At 45.7% G+C, this 27,866-nt stretch overlaps 1 protein-coding gene across 1 annotated transcript; it reads left to right on the top strand.

Moving 5' to 3' along the window:
• Window positions 1-27,327, top strand: LOC123769318 (involucrin-like). The gene is made up of 2 exons (XM_069310069.1): window positions 1-155; window positions 26,133-27,327. The coding sequence occupies exons 1-2, from the start codon at window positions 1-3 to the stop codon at window positions 27,325-27,327; spliced, it is 1,350 nt and encodes a 449-aa protein (XP_069166170.1).
• Window positions 27,328-27,866: the final 539 nt, after the last annotated feature.

The raw sequence follows: 27,866 nt of genomic DNA, 5'->3' as shown, positions 1-27,866 counted from the left end.
ATGACCATGAGCAATCAGTGCAGTCCGATTTGCAGCGACACGACTTGCGAGGTGGAGAATATAGAGGTCGATTCCGAAGAGAGTCCTACTAGAACAGGCAACATCAACCGAAACCGTCGTCTGGCCATTACGAATACTGCAGTGGAACATGCAAGGTCTTGAAAATAAAAACCACACTTTTCAGGAAGCTGCAATCAGCACGAAAGCAGATATAATCGTTTTGAAATAAAATCTTTTCCCAGGCACGAAATCCTTCAGATTAGCTGGATATCAGCACTATGTTATGCCGTATGAGCAGGGGAGACAAAGAGGGTTAATGACCCTAGTAAGAAACACCATACCCAGCAAGAAAATAGACTCAGTTTCATGTGGGGATGGAGTAGAGGTATTAGCAGTAACAGTGAATATGGCTAATATTGAGCTCCTCATATACAACGTTTACAAGCCCCCTAGACGTAAACTGGAAGCAGAGGCAGTGCTTGCCTTGGCCACGCGGGAAAATGTAATTATTGCTGGAGATTTTAATGCTCATCATCAAGAGTTAGGTGCGACTGGGTCAGCCAATGCAGATGGGCGCCATTTAGCTGCAGCTCTGCGAGAACTACCTGAAATTACACTTCTCAACACTGGGGAACCCACTCACATTCTAGGAGGTTCCCTTGATCTTACATTAATCTCAACAGCACTCAAGCATCAGGCGAAGTGGGAAGTAGACCCGGTGATCACCAGTGACCACTATGCTACTGTCACAACACTAAACATAGAACGACTTCCTACACCACCTGCACAACCTAGGTGGAATTTAAAAAAGGCCAATTGGAATATATATACCAAGAGGAACTTGAAAAAATGGTATGCAACATACACGTTACCTGAGGATTTGAACATACAAGAGACCAATCTCCAGGAAGCCATTGCAGCTGCTGCAAACAAAGCTATTCCAATCATTGTCACAGGAAACACAAAATTAAAGAACTATTGGTTCTATAGTAATGAAGTTAAAGAACAAACCCACAGAGTCAACCTCTTCAGAAAACGTCTAAGGAGAAACCCCCACACCAGAAGGAAGAACTCTGCTAAGAGCGGTGATATATGAAGCAAGACGAGTTTCTAGAGAGGTAAAGGAGGCAAGAGGGTTTGAGTGGTGTCAAACTCTAAATGAACATAGTAGTCTTGGCAAGATATGGGGTCAGATTAAAACTATATCAGGTCGACCAGCCCGACCACAGGCATGTATTCAACCATTGCAGGAGGCTGAGAGACTTGCTCTCCAATTTGCAGAGAGAACAGCTTCATATCAGCTTCCTGCAATGGTTAGAAGGCAGCAAGAACAATTAAAACAAGATAGGTTGACAGTCATTCATGAGAGCATAGCTATAAATGACGAATGTGACTGTCCCTTCACCAAACAAGAACTAATCAGAGCCAAAAAAGGTGGTAAGGACACAGCACCAGGTGCTGATAACATTACATACCCAATGGTCGCACATGCAGGTCCTGCTGGAGAACAAGGAATATTGGACGTTATCAATGCATCTTGGCAGCAAGGCAAACTGCCGACCTCTTGGAAGAAAGCAGACATCAGTCCGATTCCTAAACCGAAAGAACCTGGCAATTACAGACCCATTTCATTAACATCATGCATTAGTAAAACTGCAAAACGGATGGTCTTAAATAGGCTACTGTGGAAGACTGGAGAGCTGCATAAACACTTATTTGGCTTCACTAGAGGAATAAGTACTGCCAACTGTATAGAAACATTACTAGGAACAGTTAACTCAGGTCCGGCTATAGTGATCTTCCTTAATCTAGAAAAAGCATTCGAACTTGCAAGCCCACAAACAATTTTACACACCTTAGTTAAAAAAGGTGTAAAAGAAAATATGTTAGCATGGATTCAAGATTTCCTACGTCACAGGTATGCCAGAGTTAAGTTGCAAAGGACAAGTGTCGGACTACCACTTGCATGAGAATGGGACTTCACAAGGAGGAGTCCTCAGTCCTAGTCTTTTTAACATCCTTATGGAAAACCTCGTTACCATGACATTTGCAGAAGGGGTAAAATTACTAAGCTATGCTGATGATATAGCATTAGTCATTACAGGTCCCTCACTTCTAAATAAAGCACAAGGTGCATTAGATAAAGTAACATCTAAATGCAGCATTTTAGGGCTAAAAATATCTAGTCTAAGGCAATGAGACTAGGCGGCAACACTCCAGACAGACACCTACGCATTCAAGACATTGACCTTCAGTGGGTTACACAATATCAATATCTCGGAGTGTAGATAGATTCTAAAATGACATTCAACAAGCAAATTCAATATCTGAAAGAGAAAGCAACATCACGATTGAATATAATGAGAGCAATCACAGGGCCCCATCTAGGAGCGGCACACAAAGTGTTAAGAATGTTGACCAGACCACACACTAGAAATTGAAGGGACGACGACGTTTCGGTCCGTCCTGGACCATTCTCAAGTCGATTGTGATGAGGAGGTAGGGACAGGCAATAAATAGGCAAGAGAGAGCTGAGGAGGAAAGTAAGATGTAGGGGATAGTAGTAATAATGAGAACTGCAGAAGGCCTATTGGCCCATACGAGGCAGCTTCTATCGACTTGAGAATGGTCCAGGACGGACCGAAACGTCGTCGTCCCTTCAATTTCTAGTGTGTGCTCTGGTCAACATACTTCAGCCACGTTATTGTGACTCATCGCCTGCAAGTGTTAAGAATGGTTTACATACACGCCGTTCGTTCCCTAGTTGATTATGCAGTGCTTGCCTTACTCACTCTTCCTCCTGGTCAGTGGGCAAACGTTGAGGTTATTCAAAACGATGCAATGCGAGTCATAATAGAAGCTCCCAGATGGACTAAAATATTGAACCTATGACTAGAAACCAAGCTAACGTCGATTGAAATAAGGGTAAAAGGGATTGCTGCGTGCATGCTGACCAAGATATTAACTAGACCTAGAATCAGTTCACTTAAATATATAATCACTGGATCACTAACTCTGGACAGAAAAGCCTCCAATAGCAACAGGTGGACCCATTGTGCAATAAACATCATCAATACATTCGATATAACAAACACAATCACTGAGAGGGGTGTCGACGAAGTACATGCAGACTTTGTTATGCAAGCCCCTTGGGAATTGCTGCCAGCAGACTTTAAGACTATGGCTCTTGAAGGAAAAAAAGAACCAAACAAATCCTCATCTGCTACGTAATATTGCACAGATGCATATAGAAGCAAACTTGGCATCTGACAGCTTCACATACTTCACAGATGGATCAGCAAACCAGCAGGGACAAGAAACCGGAGTTGCAGTTAAAGCAGGAAACTCTGTAAATAGTTGGAGACTCTCAAATGGGTGTTCAACTTTACAAACAGAGATGCTAGAAATTTAAAAGGCTTTGGAACATGCTCTTGCTGAACACCGACAACCTGTTATCATACATACAGATTCGTGAACTGCCATTGAAACCTTGCAACAAGAACACATGTGATAACATACATCTGATCACAAACGTCATCTTATTAATGTAAACACTCAAATCAACCCATTCTCGCACTTTCGTATAGTCAATATTGACTTATTAAATACGTGCATATGTGACATACTTAACATACTAGTTTACCTTGAAAAGCTTCATAGAAAACACCGACCTTACCTAACCTTCTTAGTATGTTAAGATAAGCATCTTATTGCTTCGTAATTACAATTATTACTTAACCTATTATAGGTATAGGTTAAGTAATAATTGTAATTACGAAGCAATAAGATGCTTATCTTAACATACTAAGAAGGTTAGGTAAGGTCGGTGTTTTCTATGAAGCTTTTCAAGGTAAACTAGTATGTTTAGTATGTCGCATATGCACATATTTAATAAGTCAATATTGACTGTAAGAAAGTGCGAGAACGGGTTGCTCAAATGACAAGGCCAACGGGTACTTATCAACTGGGTGCCAAGTCATGTGGGAATAATAGGAAATGACATTGCAGATGAAGCTGCAAAACTTGCAACTAAGAGAGGAAATGTAGACATTTACATACCACAGAGTCTATCACAGATTAAGAAAGTAATTAGAAAGAGAGCAATACAAAAGATGTACAGTGACCACAACACAGCAGTTGCAACATCAGGATCTGCGGGTTGGTACAAGAATTCAACCAACTACAAATCCCTTTATTTTGATGAAAGAGAGCAGTAAAACAACAGAAGTACATTTACATCGCATCAGGCTTGGATACCCATGGGCATAGGAAATAGGCTTACAGGTTCCGGAAGATGAGAGGAAATGTCAGCCCTGTGGAGAAATGCCCGACAGACCACTGGAACATTATCTAACACAGTGCACAGTTACAAACTCATTAAGATTTCAACTTAAATTCAACAGAGCAGAAGTTATTGTTAAGCACATGGGACAAAATCTTACTGAAGCGACCATATGAGTCATAAATACTCATACTCCGCCCAAGTAAAACAGAAACAAGCAACACTTAGTGGGCCAGCCAGAGGCTTAGGGCCCGCGCAGGAATATCCCTGCAAAAAAAAAAACGAAAAAAACTCTGATTAACCTGTGTGATCTGCCCGAAACGCTATGCTCGTTAGTGGCTTTGCAAGAACGTAACAACACTGAATTTACTGAAGCGACCATACGAGTCATAAATACTCATACTCCGCCCAAGTAAAACAGAAACAAGCAACACTTAGTGGGCCAGCCAGAGGCTTAGGGCCCGCGCAGGAATATCCCTGCAAAAAAAACAAAAAAAACACTGTAATGTTATGTACTCTCACAAACCCAATGTACCTTCTTGTATACATAAATAAATAAACTTGTGCCCACGTTAAAGTCTATCACAAGGTACACCGATTATAGCAATTTGAGTTTTGGCGGCGGTCTCTCTAATATATTTAAGTTATGAAATAAATAAGAATGCCCAGGATTTGCGTTCTTATTTTAAATACTTTGTGAATAATAATGGATAATGAGAACAATTGTTGACAAAGTGGGTCAAATAACGGTACTTATTTAATAATGACACTTACAAAAAATAAGAGCATCTGTTAAACAAAAAATATATGTTTATATGTACATCAATAAATACAAATGTTTGTCTGTCTGCTTTGGACTAGCTTCACCCAATTCTTCCCAGTAATTGCTATTGGGTACGTGCCCAGCATGGGCAGGTCTGGATTAACATAGAAAAAATAGTGGCACATGAGACTGTGCCAAACTGATTCCCGCTAAAAATCTCGCTATAATATTATGACTTTACTCTGAAAAAGAAAGAGGTGTCTGGTTTTAAGGTTAGGGAGTTCTCGGTCGATGTCCTGTTTAATGCTTAAAATTTCAACCCGTTCTCGCAAATTTAATAAGTCAATATTGACTTATTAGTTGCGTGCATAGGTGACATACTTAACATAATAGTTTCCCTTGAAAAGCTTCATAGAAAACACCGACCTTACCTAACCTACTTAGTATGTTAAAATAAGCATCTTATAGCTTCGTAATTCTAAGTGTTACTTAACCTATTATAGGTATAGGTTAGGTAATAATTGTAATTACGAAGCAATAAGATGCTTATCTTAACATACTAAGTAGGTTAGGTAAGGTCGGTGTTTTCTATGAAGCTTTTCAAGGGAAACTATTATGTTAAGTATGTCACTTATGCACATATTTAATAAGTCAATATTGACTTATTAAATTTGCGAGAACGGGTTGTAAAATTTTCACGCCCCAATGAAGGACGTCATTCTCGATCTAGTAATATTGGTATGACCACCACAGAGCTTCCGAGAAGACTGACCTGCCACCTACAAGCCGGTGCCCCTAGAAACCAAATGCAAAGTGTACATAACACAACACTCACTGGGAACATGCTCATGAATAAATACTTATGAAATCTTTACATGAATATTGGTAACTGAATTGTTGTCCTTAATCCCGATACTAAGAAAATAGAAGCATAGAAAGCTTACACTGTAAGATCAACGCCAGCAATGGGGTCATATTTAACCAAATATGAATAAAGGAATGCCTGTTGCCCAAGCGTGGGAAAATAATCCACAGCCAAGTTCCATAATTCTCGTGTTCGTACCATAATCAAGTGTTCGAACGAAATCAGTTGTGAGTCGTGTGTAAACCGTTTTTCATTCATAAACAGGGGGTTTGGCGGGTGCATGGAATAACTTTGGGGTCTTTGTAGGACGGGCTGCTTTGTTTGGAGGATGGGTTGAAACTAAAGGTGTTCCGGCTTGATTAACGAGCATTTGGCCTTTGTTGATGAGGACGAGCTGATTTTTCTTAATGAATGCTTCGTTCACGTCCTCTACTCGAATCTCACTTCTCTTAATCCAACCCATCCTCGACTCAAGTCCATTACATCCAGCGGTCAACCCCACAGACGCATTCATAAATTTTAACATTCTGTTCATTCAAAACGGGAATTTTCGCAAGTATAAATTAATATTATAATATATTAGCATATTGTGTATATATAGGCATAGGATAGGTTAGGTTAGGTGTTTAGGTTCTGTTGGCGATTATTTGTATTTGTAGTACGTGGGTGAAGCATTTACAGCGTTGTGATTCGAACAAAATTCGTCAGTGAAGCACTTGTTCCGGATATGTTCGAACGTCAGCAGTTGTGAGTCGTGTGTAAACCGCTTTTTATTCATAAACAGGGGGTTTGGCGGGTGCATGGAATCACTTTTGGAACTTTGTTTGGAGGACGGGCTGGAATGCGTCTGTGGGGTCGACCGCTGGATGTAATGAACTTGAGTCGAGGACGGGTTGCTTATTCACCCTGTCCTCATCCATTCAATAAAAAAGAAAACATCTAAGTAATTGGGACCACTTACAAAATTAAAATCAATATTTTCTACAGCGCATGCGAGAGATACAAAACAATGTTAGAGACTGGTTCCATATCTGCACATGGAAATAACTCATGAGACAAGGAAGTATGATTGAAAGTGCAAAATAACCCCGTTGAAAAGGTTAAGTACAATAAGTATGCTAAGAGAGAACTCCTAGCATTTTCTTAGTCAATAGCAATTGCATTTTCATTTAATTTCCCGTGGGCGGTATCAATGGCTCGAGACTTTTCAACACACTCCCTCTACACATGACTCCCATAGTGTGAAGAACCTGTTCTTGACACGTGATACTTCTTGACAACCTGTATCACGACGCATTTTGACGAATACTGTACTTCAGTTCTAAAACTTATTTACAAGAAAATGGAAGCCGCTCGCGAAATTAACATAAAGTTCAGTTTTCTGTTTGTGGGTCCTCTGGGAAGTTAGGTTAAAGCACTTTAGCATGACCGTTTCTTGACGTTGGGAACGCTCACGACAACTGGCTGGTTCAAGAGAGAGCTTGATGACCACCTCCAAACCATACATGATCCATACGTCAGGCTGCGAGCAACTGCGTTCACAAACTCTACGGTTGACCAGACCAGCAAGCAGGAGGCCTTGGCAGAGACCGGGCCGAGGGGACTTTGGTATCCGGAACCAACAGGTAAACAACACTTCTCCTCCAGTCATTTCCTCCCGGTTATCGAATGCAGCCGTGTTTGTTTATCTTCCGCTCGTGCTCTCCCGCCCGCCTGAGGGCAAGGATTTCCCAGCATAATAAGCCAGCTGTGTGAAGGAACGTCTGTGGGACCCCCCACTTGTGGCTACAATAACAGGCACTCGTAGTGTTCCGTGTTTAATTTATAGTTAATAATTGTAAGCTTTCTAGATGTTCTGGCTTGAGTGTGGCCCCTGCTTCCGTCCGTTGCTTCGTCCACATGTGTAGGTGTTGACGCCGTCACGCTTACTGTAGAGCTATCTTGAGGTTATCTTGAGATGATTTTTCGGGGCTTTAGCGTCCTCGCGGTCCGGTCCTCGACCAGGCCTCCTTTTTGTTACACACCCCGGGAAACAGCCCGTAGCAGCTGTCTAACTCCCAGGTACCTATTTACTGCTAGGTAACAGGTGCATCAGGGTAAAGAAACATTTTGCCCATTTGTCTCTGCCTCCACCGGGGATCGAACCCGGAACCTCAGCGCTGTCCACCCAGCTGTCAGGTGCCAAACATGTCAGTGTTGTGTGTGGCGGAGTGAGTCTATGTTGGCACTTTTGCCACCTGACACTCAGACGTGTTGAGGTCCATGTTGACACTTCTGCCACCTTAAGTGTTCCATTTACTTTGGGACATGTTTCGTTTCCCATTTTTATAGAAAATAAACCTACAAAGAAAGAGGTTTATGGGGCCGCTGGAGGCACAGTGAGCCAGCACAGGGAGCCGGTCGGCCGAGCGGACAGCACGCTGGACTGTGGTCCCGGGTTCGATCCCGGGCGCCGGCGAGAAACAATGGGCAGAGTTTCTTTCACCCTATGCCCCTGTTACCTAGCAGTAAAATAGGTATCTGGGAGTTAGTCAGCTGTCACGGGCTGCTTCCTTGGGGTGGAGGCCTGGTTGAGGACCGGGCCGCGGGGACACTAAAGCCCCGAAATCATCTCAAAAGCACAAAAGATCTTTATCAGACCTCAACGGTGATAATTACATTAACAATTTCATCTGTCCTTCACACCTTATAATTATAATGTCAGCTAGTTACAGAGAATATTATATTTCAAGAGCTATATATTTACAGTTCATCATTATACATTAATTTTTTAATTGTTGGTCTTATTACTAATGCATAATTGTTTGAGCTATGGGGATATTACAGTCATAGGGGAGCTGCTGTTTGTTATTATTAGTCTTCACAATACACTACTTGATGCTAATCTCATATGTCGTTTATCTACTGGAAGCGAAATATGGATACAGTGCAAGGATATCAGGTATTTTATCCTTAGTAATAAGATAACTTGCCATTTCATACAATGTGAGCTTAGATTTATCTCTAACTGGCTCAATTTTATTACAGTTCAAAATGTGTGTCCCTGTCTTCCAGCAACCCGTTCTCGCAAATTCGTAAAGTCAATATTGACTTATTAAATATGTGCATAGGTGACATACTTAACATAATAGATACCCTTAAAAAGAGTCATAGAAAACACCGACCTTACCTAACCTTGTTAGTATCTTAAAATAAGCATCTTATTGCTTCGTAATTACAATTATTACCTAACCTATAATAGGTATAAGTTAAGTAATAATTGTAATTACGAAGCAATAAGATGCTTATCTTAAGATACTAACAAGGTTAGGTAAGGTCGGTGTTTTCTATGAATCCTTTTAGGGGTATCTATTATGTTTAGTATATCACCTATGCAGTAACAATTGTAATTACGAAGCAATAAGATGCTTATTTTAACATACTAAGTAGGTTAGGTAAGGTCGGTGTTTTCTATGAAGCTTTTCAAGGGAAACTATTATGTTTAGTATGTCACCTATGCACGCAACTAATAAGTCAATATTGACTTATTAAATTTGCGAGAACGGGTTGAAAAAGCTTCATAGAAAACACCGACCTTACCTAACCTTGTTAGTATCTTAAGATAAGCATCTTATAGCTTCGTAATTACAATTGTTACTTAACCTATTATAGGTATAGGTTAAGTAATAATTGTAATTCCGAAGCAATAAGATGCTTATCTTAAGATACTAACAAGGTTAGGTAAGGTCGGTGTTTTCTATGAAGCTTTTTGAGGGTATCTATTATGTTTAGTATATCACCTATGCACGTAGGTAATAAGTCAATATTGACTTTACGAATTTGCGAGAACGGGTTGAGGTATAGGTTAGGTAATAATTGTAATTACGAAGCAATAAGATGCTTATCTTAACATACTAAGAAGGTTAGGTAAGGTCGGTGTTTTCTATGAAGCTTTTCAAGGGAAACTATTATGTTTAGTATGTCACCTATGCACGCAACTAATAAGTCAATATTGACTTATTAAATTTGCGAGAACGGGTTGAAAAAGCTTCATAGAAAACACCGACCTTACCTAACCTTGTTAGTATCTTAAGATAAGCATCTTATAGCTTCGTAATTACAATTGTTACTTAACCTATTATAGGTATAGGTTAAGTAATAATTGTAATTCCGAAGCAATAAGATGCTTATCTTAAGATACTAACAAGGTTAGGTAAGGTCGGTGTTTTCTATGAAGCTTTTTGAGGGTATCTATTATGTTTAGTATATCACCTATGCACGTAGGTAATAAGTCAATATTGACTTTACGAATTTGCGAGAACGGGTTGCTGTCTTTGTCCACACACTTTACACTTTACTTCATCTATATCCCTGTACAAGCCGAACTGCCAGAGAGACCTGAAGTAAAGTCTTATTGAAGCTGTGACAACGTCTGTTAGTCTGTTGATGTTGTTACTTGCCCCATACACGTGTTGCCCTTCTCCCGGGGAAGAATAGTGAGGCTCGGCCTCCTCACTATCCCCCACAGCCGTGGTGAAGGTGAGTCAGGCCATAAAGGTAGATGGCCTCATGTTCAAGTTTAAATTCATATTTTAAACAGATATACAGGCTATTAAATCCCACCGAAATATTTAACAGACGTAAAAGCTAATTAAGAACAGCAAAATTTAAACAGATAATCATGATAATTAACACCCAGTTAAATTTAAATAGATATACAAACTAATTAAAATCCACTTAAATTTAAACAGATTTATATATTAGTAAAAAAGCCAACTAAATTTACACGAATAAATAGCCAATGAATACGTCTGTTTAATTTCGAACAGATATATATAGCTAATTTAAAAGCGAGGTAAATTTTAATATACCTATAAACTAATTCAAAAGCCAATTAAATATAGTCACGTGATGAAAAGTGTCCCAACCAGCCTGGCCTTTTTAGCTTTGATGTCCATAGGAATTGGAAAGGATGGGGGAGGTAGAAGGATGGGGAGATAAAATTCAGGAAGAGGATGCGGGTGTAGAGAGAGAGGAGGTTTGAAAGTTCGGTGGCCTGTCCACCATGGGTTGACATATGTGTATGTGTTGTTTGTTTGCGTATGTGTTATGTTGGGTTGTCAGTACATTGGCTGGGGGGGGCTAGTGTTTGTGACCTTGTTGATGTCCTAAAGCACTAGAGCCGATGGAGTTGGCTGAAGGAGGCTAATATTAGCAACATCAAGGTAGTTACACTTCTGATGCCACGACAAAGGGTTTTTTGGTTTTATATTTTTTTGCAGGAGTTTTATTTTTTTTTATTTATTCTTCATTTGGTGTAGATCGGGTCCGGGATGGGCCACTCATCTGGGTCGTCTGGCAGGCCGCTTAGTATTTGAGGTCTTGGGAAGGCCTCATCATGAACTTCCAGCCTGGCCTTTCGAACGTTCACAGCGTCACTAAACTGATGTATTACCATTTTTTATTTAAAAATTTTCCCCGAGGGGCGAGTTTATTGAATAGCCCCACTCATCCTGTGAGTGGTCATAATTACCTAGCCTAGCCTAACCTAACCTAGCCTAACCTAGCCTAACCTAACCTAGCCTAACCTAACCTAGCCTAGAATAACCTAGCCTAACTTAACCTAGCCTAATCTAATCTAACAAAGCCTAACCTAGCTTAGCCTAACCTAACCTAGCCTAAACCTAACCTAGCCTAACCAAGCCTAGCCTAAACCTAGCCTAACCTAACTTATCCTAATCTAGCTTAGCGTAACCTAGCCTAGCGTAACCTACATTCTTGTAAACATTCTTGTAAAGCCACTATTACGCGTAGCGTTTCGGGCAAGGTCCTTAACCCTAATTTCCCCGGAATACGACCTCGCCGAATCGTTTAACAACCAGGTACCCATTCACTGCTGGGTGAACAGAGGCTACAGTTAAGGATTGGCGCCCGGTCAATCCTCCCTGGCCAGGATTCGAACCCAAGGCAAGGCGCTTGCGAAACGCCAGGCGAGTATCTTACCACTGCGCCACGGGGACTGCTAACCTAACCTAATCTAACCTAACCAAGCCTAACCAAGTCTAGCCTAACCTAGTCTAAACCTAACCTGACTTATCCTAACCTAGCCAAACCTAACCTAGCCTAACCTAACCTAATCTAACCTAGCCTAACCTGACTTAGCCTAACCTGACTTAGCCTAACCTGACTTAGCCTAACCTGACTTAGCCTAACCTGACTCCAGCTAACCAAGCCTAAGTTAGCCTAGCCTGCCTAACCTAGCCTAACCAAACCTAACCTAGGCTAGACGTCAATGGGAATATTCGTCAGAGAGAAGGAAGTTGCAATCTCCCACTACCTTACCTTGAGGTTACCTTGAGGTGCTTCCGGGGCTTAGCGTCCCCGCGGCCCGGTCGTCGACCAGGCCTCCTGGTTGCTGGACTGATCAACCAGGCTGTTGGACGCGGCTGCTCGCAGTCTGACGTATGAGTCACAGCCTGGTTAATCAGGTATCCTTTGGAGGTGCTTATCCAGTTCTCTCTTGAACAACACTGTGAGGGGTCGGCCAGTAATGCCCCTTACGTGTAGTGGAAGCGTGTTGAACAGTCTCGGGCCTCTGATGTTGATAGAGTTCTCTCTCAGAGTACCTGTTGCACCTCCGCTTTTCAACGGGGGTATTCTGCACATCCTTCCATGTCTTCTGGTCTCATGTGATGTTATTTCTGTGTGTAACCTATCTAACCTATCCTACCCTAACCTAACCGAGAGTCGATGAATAAAACACAAAACACGAGACGAGAACTTTTTTGGCCATAGGGAATACACACGACATAATGCGATGTGCTATATCGAGCGCGCGGGACATTGCTCAAGCGCGCGGGGCGTTGCTCAAGCTCCCGCCAAGTTTCAACACAGCTGGACATTCCCAGAGTGAAGGAGAGGAAACAAGAACGTTTTGCCATGTTTTGAAAGATAACATCAGTTACCTAGCGCGGGGCCCGTCCTTTCGCCTTCTCACAACGTCACAAAAATGACGCAGTAAATTATCCAAACCTAACAACGACCCACGGACACAACACGACCTTGTGCAAGCCGCTGTGATTTATAATACATCATGTTTTGTGATTTATAATACATCATGTTTTGTGATTTATAATACATCAGGTTTTGTGATTTATAATACATCAGGTTTTGTGATTTATAATACATCAGGTTTTGTGATTTATAATACATCAGGTTTTGTGATTTATAATACATCAGGTTTTGTGATTTATAATACATCATGTTTTGTGATTTATAATACATCATGTTTTGTGATTAATAATACATCACGTTTTGTGATTTATAATACATCACGTTTTGTGATTTTGAAGTCAAAACGCGATGCCTTATCCGAGGAGAGCTGGCGCTGGGAGACGGGTAGGCCAGACTCATTAGATCACTGATTATATTATGTTTGTGCTCACACACCAGTGTGAGCACAAACACACCAGTGTGAGCACAAACACACCAGTGTGAGCACAAACACACCAGTGTGAGCACAAACACACCAGTGTGAGCACAAACACACCAGTGTGAGTACAAACACACCAGTGTGAGCATAAACACACCAGTGTGAGCATAAACACACCAGTGTGAGCACAAACACACCAGTGTGAGCATAAACACACCAGTGTGAGCATAAACACACCAGTGTGAGCATAAACACACCAGTGTGAGCACAAACACACCGGTGTGAGCACAAACACACCGGTGTGAGCACAAACACACCGGTGTGAGCACAAACACACCGGTGTGAGCACAAACACACCGGTGGGAGCACAAACACACCGGTGGGAGCACAAACACACCGGTGTGAGCACAAACACACCGGTGAGAGCACAAACACACCGGTGGGAGCACAAACACACCGGTGTGAGCACAAACACAACGGTGTGAGCACAAACACACCGGTGGGAGCACAAACATACCGGTGGGAGCACAATCACACCGGTGTGAGCACAAACACACCGGTGTGAGCACAAACACACCGGTGTGAGCACAAACACACCGGTGTGAGCACAAACACACCGGTGTGAGCACAAACACACCGGTGTGAGCACAAACACACCGGTGTGAGCACAAACACACCGGTGTGAGCACAAACACACCGGTGTGAGCACAAACACACCGGTGTGAGCACAAACACACCGGTGAGCACAAACACACCGGTGTGAGCACAAACACACCGGTGTGAGCACAAACACACCGGTGTGAGCACAAACACACCGGTGTGAGCACAAACACACCGGTGTGAGCACAAACACACCGGTGTGAGCACAAACACACCGGTGTGAGCACAAACACACCGGTGTGAGCACAAACACACCGGTGTGAGCACAAACACACCGGTGTGAGCACAAACACACCGGTGTGAGCACAAACACACCGGTGTGAGCACAAACACACCGGTGTGAGCACAAACACACCGGTGTGAGCACAAACACACCGGTGTGAGCACAAACACACCGGTGTGAGCACAAACACACCGGTGTGAGCACAAACACACCGGTGTGAGCACAAACACACCGGTGTGAGCACAAACACACCGGTGGGAGCACATCATAAATTATAAGTCATATAAAAGTGTATCGCGTTCAGCCACCCAGGAAATCAGATCAACCAAAAGAAACTACGAAATAAAACTTGCCCAAAACAAAGAAAGATCCAAAATCGTTTTATGCCTATGTAAGAAGTAGAACCAATACAAAGGACTTGGTAGGACCCTTAATAGATGAGACTAACAGAGTTATAATGGACGATAAAAAGACAGCAAACGCTCTAAATGAATATTTTACTTCAATGTTCAAACTAGAAAGATTAAATGACATCCCTTCGCCCACACAAATGCTTTGAGGTGAAGTCAATGAATTAAGGAATATAACCATAACATGCGATAGGATGAACATTGACAAACTAAAAGACTCAAAAGCCCCAGGTGTGGATGGAATACAATCCAAAGTCATAAAGGAACTGGCTGAAGAACTATGCCTACCGCTGAAACTGTTTTTCACAAAATCTCTAGTCCAAGGGATAATCCCCCTATATTGGACATATGCAAATGTTACCCCTATTTTCAAAAAAGGCAGAAAGAGCCTAGCAATAAACTACCGTCCGATCAACTTGACATCACACATCTGTAAGCTCATGGAGAGAATCCTAAGGGAGGGAATCATTCACCATCTTTCAGGAAACAATCTTGTACAATCGATGCAACGACGGGTTTGTTAAAAATAGATACTGCCTTACAAACCTGCTCACGTTTTTCAAAACGATCACCAGCTACTCAGGCAAAGGATTTCTGGTGGATGAACTATGCATGAATTTTGATAAACACACCCCTTCCCTGTCCAGCTTGTTGCTGCCGTGAGGGGGCTTGGTGGGCGGCTGCCGGAGTGTGATGCTCCTTGGGGCTGTCCCCTGTCCTTTTGTAGCCTTGTGCTCCTGCTGCTGTCCTCACAAATTTTGCTGGATGCCTTTTCCTATTCCTTTTGTTTCGTTTTTCTACCCCCCCCCCCCTCCTGTTCTCTGTTCTCATTGTCATTTCTTGCTGACCTTGTGCCTGTTTTGATAATTTTTTTGGCCTTCTTTTGTTTTGACACCCGGGTGTTTGAGTAGGCATACTCTTGCACCCGTAGAACTGTAATACCCAACGTCTCAGCGAGGGGAACCTTTTATTGTCAATCCCCCTTTCGTCACTGAACCCGATCTCGACGAACTGACTGTTCGTAAGGTGACTTTGTGGGGCGTATATTCACGACGCACCCCTAGGGGCCCCCGGCATGATCGGTGATAGCTTCTTTTTGGGTGTCCTGCCTCTAATTGTGGCTCCATGGTGGGTGTAGGGGCACATTCGTGAATGAACGTGTTTCTTTTCGTATTTATGTCTATGAATGTTCCTCTTGTTCCCTCTCAGGCTCATGGGGTGGGCGACCAAGCCCCCGAGTCGGACTGTATTGGAAGACCGGGCTCTGTAGCCCCCACTGCATTGGGCCCCGATCTTGCTCCTCCTTTGACCTTCCTGACTACTCCACTCGGCTCCCCTCCCTCCTCTGTGGTTGAGTCGAGCCACAAGCCCCCAGTGGTGACCACCTCGTCCCCTGGCACGGCTCAGTCTCTCGGTGTGACTACTGCGCCTTTTAACCCCCTCTCTCTCTGGGGGTTCTCAACGCCGTCCGCGCCACGGCCGCACTCGCTCGATTCCTTCCCATACTGATGCGTATCAAGCTTTGTTTGGTTCTGCTTCGTGGGCCAAATACTTTGATCTCCTCCCTCTTGATTCTACGCCTCCTAACGATTTCCCTCCATCGGCATCTTGTTGATTCCGTAGATGACTCTGTTACCTTCAACCCCACCCATCTCTGTACACGTGTCGTTGCAGCTCCTTCTCAGGATGCAGCCTCCCGCTTGGCTGCCTTATCCTGCCTTGGCGAGACCCCTGTTCAGGTCTCAAAGAACGCTCGGTTGAATGCCAGTGTTGGCTCTATTCTCCTCCCGCCCCATGTTGCAACCGGTGTTCGGAATCTGCAGGACTGCCACGATGATATTTGGTATATCCTCGAAACCCAGAGCCATTCTGTCCTCCAGGTAGACACGTTTACTCGTCCCCCTCGTGTCATTGCCGTCAGCCCCTTCGGGTTGTGAAGATTACCTTTGATGGTAGGACCCTTCCGCCCTCTTTCATTCTTGCTGGTGCCAGGTGCTCTGTTCAGGAGTACATTCCCTCTCCTTGGCTCTGCAATAGGTGCTGGAGGTTTGGGCATGGAGTCCTCCGCTGCTCCAATACTGTCTCTCTCTGTCCTTTGTGTGGAGGCAAAGGTTACTCTAAGTCGGAGTGCACTTCTCCCCAGGTTCGCTGCCTCAATTGCGGTGAGGCCCACCCTACCTTCTCCCATGCGTGTATGCATTACAAGCTTGAGGTAGCCGTCCTCAACTCGAAGCACCGGGAGCGTTTATCTTTTCCTGAGGCAAGGCGCCAGGTTCGTCGGCTCCCGCCTTATGCTAACGTCTCTTATGCTCGCGTGTTGCGCTCTTCCTCTCCCCGTTCTACCCACCTTCCTCAGACTCAAAACCGTTTCCAGGCCTTGGACCTGGACACGCCCACCGCCCCTTCTCTGTTCCTCTGAGTTCTGTTCCGAAGGGTCCCCCTCCTGGTCCTTTGTCTGGGGTTGCCCTTCTTTCTGCCCGGTCTGTCATGTCTCCTGTGTCTTCTTCCTCGTCTCCCCTCTGATCCTCCTTCCCATCCTTCTCCCCCGTCTATTGGCTCTCCACGCCGCCTGTCAGTACAGGCTGATGTCCATCGCTCTCCCAACGGCCGTCGTGTATGCTCTCGTTCTGCTTCTCCTGTTGCGACGCTAGAATCCGTTGCTCAGTACGTAGTTGCTGGGACGCCTGCCTCTTTGAGTCAGAAACGTAAGCCTGGCTCCTCTTCTTCCTCCTCTCCGGCGGGTAAAAAGGTTTCGCTTTCTTCCTCGCCCCCTACCTCTGACTCTCTCGCTCCGTCCCCTCCCGTTTCGGTGGTTACGCCCCCTGTTCCTGCTTTGGAGGTCTCTTTGGCCCCTGCTTCCCTCTCGGTTGGTGCCCTTGCTGAGGTGCATTCCCTGGTTTCTGCCCCCTCCTGCTGTTGTCCTTGACCCTCGGTCATCCCTCCATCTTCCTCCTCCGGACCCTACTCGTCTGCCCCCTGGTTAGTCCTCTAGCTCCCTTTCCTCTTTCTTTACTCAGTTTACCCATGCCCCCTAACCGTGACTTCGATGACCCTGATCCTGCGCTTCTTTAACGTGCTGTGTTCCCTTTTTACCTTTGTTTCTTCGTTGTTCTCTGTTGCTATCCTTTCTCTTCTCGTCGATGTCTATTCTTCAATGGAACGTTCATGGTTATTACGCCAATTTCCTTGAACTCCAACTTCTGATTTCGCGGTTTTTACATCTTTGTGTCTGTCTCCAGGAGCCGATGCTTGGTGCTCGTCCTGGTCGCTTTCGTGGCTATTCCTTTCTCTCCCCCCCCCCCCCAGCTGTTGCTGGGGCTCCTAACTCTTCTGCTCTCTTGATTCGCTCTGATGTTCCCTTTGTCCCCCTTCCTTTTTCCTTCACCTATCCATTGTTCTGCTGCTCCTATCTTTGTGAGGAAATGGTACACCATTTGTTCCATTTATCTCCCCCCGAGTGTCCCGCTTTCTCTTCCCGATCTGAAACACTTACTGGACTCCTTGCTGGAGCCTGTGCTCCTGCTAGGTGATTTCAATTGTCATCATTCCCTTTGGGGTGATGTTCTGACGAACACCCGGGGTCGCCTTCTTGAGCCATTCATCCTCTCTTCTTTCCTGTCTCTTCTGAATTCTGGTGAGCCCACGCATTTGGACTCTCCGACTCGCACTCTTTCCTGTCTTGATCTTTCTCTTTGCTCGTCTCTCTATACTTAGATTTCACTTGGCAGGTTCTTGATGACCTCCATGGCAGTGACCATTTCCCAATCCTTGTTACCTTTTTCTCTTTTCATCCTCCCCTCTCCTTCCCTAGGTGGCAGTTTGCTAAGGCAGACTGGAACCTATTTACTCTCAGTGCTGTTCTCTCTGACCTCTTCCTTCTGCCTTTCCCTTGCTCTCTCCTCCTTTTTCATGACACCGTCTTCGCTGCCCTCTGCTCTATTCCTCGCTCTTCCTCTTGGGGACCACGGAAGTGCGTTCCCTGGTGGAATGCAGACTGTGCTCGGGCAGTCTGCTGTAAGCGTGCAGCCTGGAAGAGACACCGCCGCCGGCAGACGGCCGATTATTTTCTTTTATTTCGGAAGGCGAGTGAGGTGGCCCGTAGGGCCATCCGTACAGCGAAACGTGAATGTTGGGCGTCTTATGTCTCTACCATTACGTCTGACACTCCTCTGTCGCAGATCTGGAAGCGTATCCGCAAGATAGCATGTAAGTTCGTTGCCAATGTCTCACCAGTCCTTCACCTCTGTGGTACTCTTGTGGCGGACCTGTTGCAGGTTGCTACGGAACTGGGTTCCCACTTTTCTAATGTTAACTTTACTTTTCATCTTCCCCAATCTTTCCTTCTTCGTAAACCTGACCTTGAATCTCGTCCTTTAGATTTCTGCACTCATCTTCGACTACCCTATAACGATCCCTTCTCTCTCTTCGTTCTGCCCTGGCCCTCTGCGGTTCTACGGTGACGGGCTTTGATGGCATTCATTATGAGATGCTTCGCCATCTCCCTCCATGCACGTCTTAGTATTTACTGAGTCTGTATAATCGGATCTGGGAGTCGTCGTCAGTCCCTGAGGACTGGCTCGATGCCGTTGTCCTCCCTGTTTGCAAACTAGGGTCTCTGGGAAGATCCCCTATGGACTTTCGCCCTATTGCCCTCACAAGTTGTGTAGGCAAACTCTTTGAACGTATGGTTAACGTTCGTCTGATGTGGTTCTTAGAACACCATCACCACCTCTTCCCTTCTCAATTTGGTTTCCGCAAGTGCTGCAGCACAACAGATGTCCTGGTGTACTTGGAGGTCTCTCTTCGTGCTGCTTTTGCTGCAAAGACCTCCATTGTTGCCTTCCTTTTTGACCTGGAAAAGGCTTACGACACCACTTGGCGATATCCTATTCTAACCCAGCTTCATTCTTTTGGCCTTCGTGGTCATTTCCCTCTCTTTCTCTGCAGCTTCCTCTCTCGTCGTTCCTTTCGGGTGAGGCTTGGTACCACTCTCTCCGCCTCTTTTCAGCAATACGAAGGTGTGCCCCAGGGTAGTGTTCTGAGCACTACTCTTTTTCTGGTTGCCCTCAATGGTCTTCTTTCCTCTCTTCCTTCAGGCATCTTCTCTGCTCTTTATGTCGACGATCTTACCCTTTGCTGTCAGGGTGATGATTCGCCTCTCCTTCAACGCCAGCTTCAACTTGCGATTGATACCATGACGTCTTGGGCCACCGATCATGGCTTCAGGTTCTCTACATCTAAGACTTGTGCTATGACTTTTACTCGGAAGCATGTCGTTCTTCGTCCTTCTTTGTCGCTTTATGGTCAACCCATTGTGTACAAGGATTCCGCTAAGCTTTTGGGGTTGATTTTTGACACTCGTTTGTCTTGGTCGCCCCATATCTCTTACCTCCGTGTTGAATGCTCTAAGGTCCTTACCCTCCTTCGGGTATTGTCCCATACTTCTTAGAGAGCGGATAGGCGCACTCTACTCGCTTTACATTCCTCTCTCGTCCTGTCTAAGCTCGATTATGGTTGCCCTGCTTTCTTGTCTGCTTCTCCTCCTACTCTTCGCCATCTTGATGCTTTGCACCATACTGGGTTGCGCCTCAGTTCTGGCGCCTTTTGTTCGACTCCTGTCCTCAGCTTGTATGTTGACATTGGCTTCCTATCTCTCCAGGACCGCCGTGATCGCTACTGTCTTCGCTATCTTGCACAGTCCTTGCAACATCCTTCCTCTCGCCTCTGTCGTGCTTTAACTTTAACCCCTCCTGCGATTCCTGTTCCTCTTCACCACCTCCCTCTTTCTGTCCGGTTATCTCGCTTACAGGATTCTCTTTCAGTTCATATTTCTAATATTTCTACTCGTGTTGTTCCTTCTTTGCCCCCGTGGAGAGTCCCCTTGCGCAGTTTTGTACGTCTTTAACCCGCGTCACTAAAACTTTTACCCCTCTTACTATTCTAAAACGCCTTTTCCTTGGGTACTTTTCTTCTCACTCCCGCTCCATTTCCGTCTTCACTGATGGGTCTAAGTCTGCAGACGGTGTAGGCTACTCTGTTGTTTTTCCTAACTGCACTTATATGTGTCGCTTACCTCCAGAGACTAGCATCTTCACAGCGGAACTTTATGCTATTCTCTATGCTCTTCGTCTCCTGCTTTCTCGTTGTCAATCTTCCTTTGTAGTTGTTGTTGACTCTTGTAGTGCCCTCATGGCTCTCGGGTCCTTTAATCCGGTTCATCCAGTGGTTGTCGAGATCCAGCATTGGCTGTTTCTTGTCCACAGTAAATTTAAGTCGGTTGAGTTTTGTTGGGTTCCCAGCCATATTGGTGTCTCTTTAAATGAGCGTGCGGATGCTGCCGCCAGGGAAGCTGTCCGCTCTTGTCCCATCTCTTGTAAAGGTATTCCTTATTCCGACTTTTACCCGGTTATCCATTCCTCCATCCTTACCCGTTGGCAGGCTTGTTGGTCGTCTGTTACTGGTAACAAACTGCGTACTCTTAAAAGTTGTGTGTCTTCGTGGCCGTTTTCCTGCCACCGTAACCGGCGATGGGAAACGGTTCTGGCGAGGCTGCGTATTGGCCATACTCGCTTAACTCATACTCACTTGATGGAGCGCCGCCCTGCTCCTTATTGTCCTAATTGCATTGTCCCTCTTAGGTCGTGCATATCCTTGTTGAATGTCCTGACTTCCGGGACGAGCGTGTGTCTTGTTTTCCGACCATCCCCCGCGGTCGCTTCTCTCTCGATAGTATTCTTGGTGACTCGGATACTTTTGATATCGTTCGCCTTATGCGTTTCTGTTCTCGTATTGGCATCCTTGGTGATATTTAGCGCCCTCTGATTATCCCGCACATTTGATGGTGCTACATAGCCTTCCCGGTTTGGTGCCTTCTTTTGCTAATTATTATCTTACTTTGATAAATCCTTTTATAAGGTACCACATGAAAGATTGGCAAGGAAATTACAGGCACATGAAATAAATGGAATAATAGTAGAATGGATAAAACAATGGTTAAAACAAATTAAACAAAGGGTCGTGCTAAATGAGATTGAATCTGACTGGGGAACTGTGCTAAATGGGGTGCCACAAGGGGTCCATTTTGGGGCCAACCCTTTTTGTCAGATACATCAATGAAATAGATGAGAATATTACAAACCACATCATCAGATTTGCAGATGACACGAAGGTTTATGGTAAAGTGGGAAATAGAAATGATATTGAAGCCTTACAAAGAGATCTACACGAACTATGGTCAGAAGACTGGCAAATGCTTTTTAATATTGACAAATGCCAGACCTTGCATGTGGGGCATAACAACCCACGCCACAACTACCAAAGTAATAAAATCACATTACAGCAGATTAATGAAGAAAAGGTCCTTGGAGTCAAAACCCACCATTCACTGAAAGTTACACAACAGGTAGGGAAGGGAAGTAGTAAAAAAAACTAATCAGAATCTTGGAATAATCAAACGTACATTTGACTCTAAGGAAAAGAAGGTAGTGATTCAATTGCATGTATCTCTGGTGCGCCTCCATTTGGATTACTGTATCCAAGCATGGAGACCCCATCTTCAAATACAAATACAAATATTTATTCAGGTAAAGTACATACATGCAAGGTGAGATACCAAAGTTGATGGATTTATAGATAGAGCTAGTACATACAATGCCTAAAGCCACTATTACGCAAAGCGTTTCGGGCAGCACATAACTGCTCTGTAGAAAGTACAACACAGGGCAACAAAAAATCTTTCCAGAACAGGTTGAGGGGCCACAGGGCTAACAACACTACAAACCAGACATGATAGAGCTGATCTCATCTAAACGTTAAAAATACAGAACAATTTGAAGGATGTTGATCTAAACAGCTTCTTCAAAAGGTCAGATGTAACACAGACAAGGAGCAGCGGTTTAAAGCTCAGCAAGCCACAGTGTAGGACTGACAACAGGAGATACTTTTTCACCCTCAGGGTTATTAACCCATGGAACCGCCTACCTGCCGAAGCCGTAAATGCCAAGCCCCCTATGAAATTTTAAAATCCTACTGGGAAGATCATCGCGGCAAATGGGGGGACATTTGACAAGCCGTCGGCATCCAGTCCTCGTCGAGGCCACTAGTGTTAGTGGCTCTCGGGTAAATTCAGGTAAATAAATACCCGCCCGTGAGCACAAACACACACACACACACACACAGATGTGAGTAACGGGAGAGGCAGCATTAATACACCAGGGTGAGGGTGGGAGAGATAATGGGAGGGAGAAGGTGGGAAAGGTAATGGGTGTGAGAGGAAATGGTGAGAGGTAATGGGAGGACGTAAGAGTGGAAAAGAGAGGGCGGAGGATATAACGGGAGAGTGATGGATTGTGGAGAATGTAATGGATTAATGATGAGGGGGGTGTGGAGGGTGCACCTGGGAGGGGAAAGGTGGAGGGAACTGGTAATGAGAGCCTCCACACATGTGTGCTGTGTGTGTGTGTGTGTGTGTGCCTCCACACATGTGTGGTGTGTGTGTGTGTGTGTGTGTATGTGCCTCCACACATGTGTGCTGTGTGTGTGTGCCTGCACACATGTGTGGTGTGTGTGTGTGTGTGTGTGTGCCTGCACACATGTGTGGTGTGTGTGTGCCTCCACACATGTGTGGTGTGTGTGTGCCTCCACACGTGTGTGGTGTGTGTGTGTGCCTGCACACATGTGTGGTGTGTGTGTGCCTGCACACATGTGTGGTGTGTGTGTGCCTCCACACGTGTGTGGTGTGTGTGTGTGCCTGCACACATGTGTGGTGTGTGTGTGCCTCCACACATGTGTGGTGTGTGTGTGTGTGCCTCCACACATGTGTGGTGTGTGTGTGTGTGTGTGTGTGCCTCCACACATGTGTGGTGTGTGTGTGCCTCCACACGTGTGTGGTGTGTGTGTGTGCCTGCACACATGTGTGGTGTGTGTGTGCCTGCACACATGTGTGGTGTGTGTGTGCCTCCACACGTGTGTGGTGTGTGTGTGTGCCTGCACACATGTGTGGTGTGTGTGTGGTATGTGTGTGCCTCCACACGTGTATGGTGTGTGTGTGCAGCCACATATGTGTGGTGTGTGTGTGCAGCCACATATGTGTGGTGTGTGTGTGTGCAGCAACATACGTGTGGTGTGTGTGTGTGTGTGTGTGTGTGCAGCCACATACGTGTGGTGTGTGTACAGCCACATATGAGAGCATGACCACACACTACAAACAAACACACGAAACTGGTGTACACGGAGACACACACACTCCACAGTGACCTTTGTTAGTTACACCTTACCTACAAACACCCAAATTAGGATAAGCGCAAACAAATTGTTACATTAAAGACCAATTTCTTTGTCATCTGAGCAAACAAGCACATTACACCTAAGGTGTAATGTAGGCCTACACCTGAGGTGTCGCCTACACCTGAGGTGTCGCCTACACCTGAGGTGTCGCCTACACCTGAGGTGTCGCCTACACCTGAGGTGTCGCCTACACCTGCAGTACTCACTTTTAGTGGCAGGGAAATACAGAATTGAATCTCACTGCGAAAATATCTTAGGACCTGCAGAATGTAAATGAAATCAAAACGTTGGTTGGTTGATCTTCCAAAACTGCATCTTGCAGTATGTGTTTGATATGCAGGTGACGGATCTCCCAATCCACTCCAGGTGCAAACTCTGTGAGCATGAGACTAAGGCATGAGCTCGCACACTACATTACCGAATGTCCAGTTATCAGACCATTCAGACCCGATGGCATGAGGTACCTGGAGCTTAGCAATTGTTTTATTCACTCATCGTGTTCTTGAGCAGAACCTCATAATGCACCCCAAATTTGTTAGTGCAGGCTACTGAAAGTATGGCCCTGTATGACTAACCGTCCTGCGAGATGGGGACTTTAGCATCACGTAGCTAGCTATTGACACACTCTGTGCTCCCCTTCATATAGTCTAAGGCAGCTGCACAAATGCAGATGTACCTAAAGGTGTTTAATAAGTAAATAAATAAAAGGTGTGAGCGCGGCTCCAGGTGGGCTGGGAACTCCACAACACATGTAGAGGTGACTCCAAGGGCGAGGGGGCGGAGCGGGTGGGGAGGAGCCCGGGATGACGTAATCTACGTTTTGGAACGTTTGGGTTATATATAGAGTGCATTGTTCGTGTTTTTATGTTTAGATTCTTGTTTTTATATATTCTGGTACTATTGATGCAGAGCTCTTGTGTGTTCATGTATGGAGGAATAGTGTTGATTAGCGAGTAATGTTTATTGATGTTGTTGACCACCTGCACCTGCCTGCAGCCTCTCACTGAACCACGCTCACTAATGTAGTCATTACAGTTTAATATTCTTGTTATAAATATGAGTAATAATTTTATATGAGGTTTGTAAGGATGTCTGTAACTCACCAAATATGTTTTTGGGGAGAACTTTTGGCAACATGAATTTATGATCTTGATCTTGATATGATTTCGGGGCTTTTTAGTGTCCCCGCGGCCCGGTCCTCGACCAGGCCTCCACCCCCAGGAAGCAGCCCGTGACAGCTGACTTAACTCCCAGGTACCTATTTACTGCTAGGTAACAGGGGCATAGGGTGAAAGAAACTCTGCCCATTGTTTCTCGCCGGCGCCTGGGATCGAACCCAGGATCACAGGATCACAAGTCCAGCGTGCTGTCCGCTCGGCCGACCGGCTCCCCTTCTCCCCAGAGAGAAAGATCTAGGAGTTGATATCACACCAAACCTGTCTCCTGGAGCCCACATCAAAAGAATAACATCAGCGGTCTATGCAAGGCTGGCTAACATCAGAACTGCTTTCAGAAACCTGTGTGAGGAGTCCTACAGAACCTTGTATACCACTTATATAAGACCAATCCTGGAGTATGCAGCCCCAGCATGTAGCCCGTACCTAGTTAAGCACAAGACGAAGCTGGAAAAAGTTAAGCCACTAGGCTAGGCCCAGAACTAAGAGGCATGAGTTATGAAGAAAGGCTGCGTGAAATGCACCTCACGTCGCTGAAAGACAGAAGAGCTCGGGGAGACATGATCACCACATACAAAATTATCAAGGGAATTGACAAGGTAGACAAGCTTGGATTATTTAACACGGGTGGTACGCGAACAAGGGGACACAGTTGAAAGCTGAGTACCCAAATGAGCCACATGGACGTTAGAAAGAACTTTTCAGTGTCAGAGTAGTTAGTAAATGGAATGAACTAGAAAGTGATGTGGTGGAGGCTGACTCCATACACAATTTCAAATGTAGATATGATAGAGCCCAGTAGGCTCAGGAATCTACATCAGTTGATTGGCAGTTGAGAGGCGGGACCAAAGAGCCAAAGCTCAACCCCCGCAAGCACAACTAGGTGAGTACACAGACACAAACACACACACACACACACACACACACACACACACACACACAGTAAATAAGTGTCACTCAACATTACGAGAAAAATTAGATGTACAGGAGGAAGCCACAGTTTAACAAGAAGGCAAGTACAAGGTGGTGGAGAAACTGAATGATTAACGTAACACCAGAGAGCAGGTGGAGGCACCGGAAGGACAGGTGGAGCAGGTGGAGGCACCGGAAGGACAGGTGGAGGCACCGGAAGGACAGGTGGAGCAGGTGGAGGCACCGGAAGGACAGGTGGAGCAGGTGGAGGCACCGGAAGGACAGGTGGAGGCACCGGAAGGACAGGTGGAGCAGGTGGAGGCACCGGAAGGACAGGTGGAGCAGGTGGAGGCACCGGAAGGACAGGTGGAGGCACCGGAAGGACAGGTGGAGCAGGTGGAGGCACCGGAAGGACAGGTGGAGCAGGTGGAGGCACCGGAAGGACAGGTGGAGCAGGTGGAGGCACCGGAAGGACAGGTGGAGCAGGTGGAGGCACCGGAAGGACAGGTGGAGCAGGTGGAGGCACAGGAAGGACAGGTGGAGCAGGTGGAGGCACAGGAAGGACAGGTGGAGCAGGTGGAGGCACAGGATGGACAGGTGGAGCAGGTGGAGGCACAGGAAGGACAGGTGGAGCAGGTGGAGGCACAGGAAGGACAGGTGGAGCAGGTGGAGGCACCGGAAGGACAGGTGGAGCAGGTGGAGGCACAGGAAGGACAGGTGGAGCAGGTGGAGGCACAGGAAGGACAGGTGGAGCAGGTGGAGGCACCGGAAGGACAGGTGGAGCAGGTGGAGGCACCGGAAGGACAGGTGGAACAGGTGGAGGCACAGGAAGGACAGGTGGAGCAGGTGGAGGCACCGGAAGGACAGGTGGAGCAGGTGGAGGCACCGGAAGGACAGGTGGAGCAGGTGGAGGCACCGGAAGGACAGGTGGAGCAAGTGGAGGCACCGGAAGGACAGGTGGAGCAGGTGGAGGCATCGGAAGGACAGGTGGAGCAGGTGGAGGCACAGGAAGGACAGGTGGAGGCACAGGAAGGACAGGTGGAGCAGGTGGAGGCACCGGAAGGACAGGTGGAGCAGGTGGAGGCACAGGAAGGACAGGTGGAGCAGGTGGAGGCACAGGAAGGACAGGTGGAGCAGGTGGAGGCACAGGAAGGACAGGTGGAGCAGGTGGAGGCACAGGAAGGACAGGACAGACCTCCTCTACAGCATCACCACCTGGAGGCAGACGTGTGGGAGCCCCACCACGGACCCCCATACACTCGCCCGAGAGCCGCACACACGAGGTGCGCGCCGGTGACTGGTCGACACACGCTAACTACCCATTACTTCACCGGCTCATAGTTACACCTTGCTGCCAGCATGACGTCACCCGCAGGTGTATATGAGCCATATAAGGTGTTTACTCCTGTAACTATCACACCGCACAGGACTTTAGCGGGTTTTTTATTTTGTTTTATCTTTTTTTTATCTAATGTGCGTTAGGCAAACTACAGCTGTGAGGTATTTGCTGCGCGACCTACAGCGTCACACGATATTTCTGGGTACTAGACACGACAGACTGCTGGACCAGAAAGAATCTTACATTGGATACAAAAAAAATAACAGAAATGAAAGTCTTATGCCAGCTGCTTTCTATGGTGAATAATAAGTTACTGGATATAGGAAACCTTCCAGACAGATGGAATATGGCAATTTGGTCGCAAAATACGAAAAGTGAAACAGACAGGAGGCACTGAACTATAGAGCCAGTGTCACAAATTTGCATACCGTGCAAGATGATGGAGAAGCTCTTCTACAGAATTCTACGACCGGTTTACAGAAATCATATAAGACTGAGGGAGGTGGGTAGACCAAATATTTGTGGAGCGTCAATCGACTGA

This window comes from Procambarus clarkii, chromosome 66, assembly GCF_040958095.1.
Source record: "Procambarus clarkii isolate CNS0578487 chromosome 66, FALCON_Pclarkii_2.0, whole genome shotgun sequence".
NCBI lineage: Eukaryota > Metazoa > Arthropoda > Malacostraca > Decapoda > Cambaridae > Procambarus > Procambarus clarkii.
The sequence above is the reverse complement of the archived record's forward strand: the minus strand, read 5'-3'. Positions and strand labels throughout refer to the sequence as shown.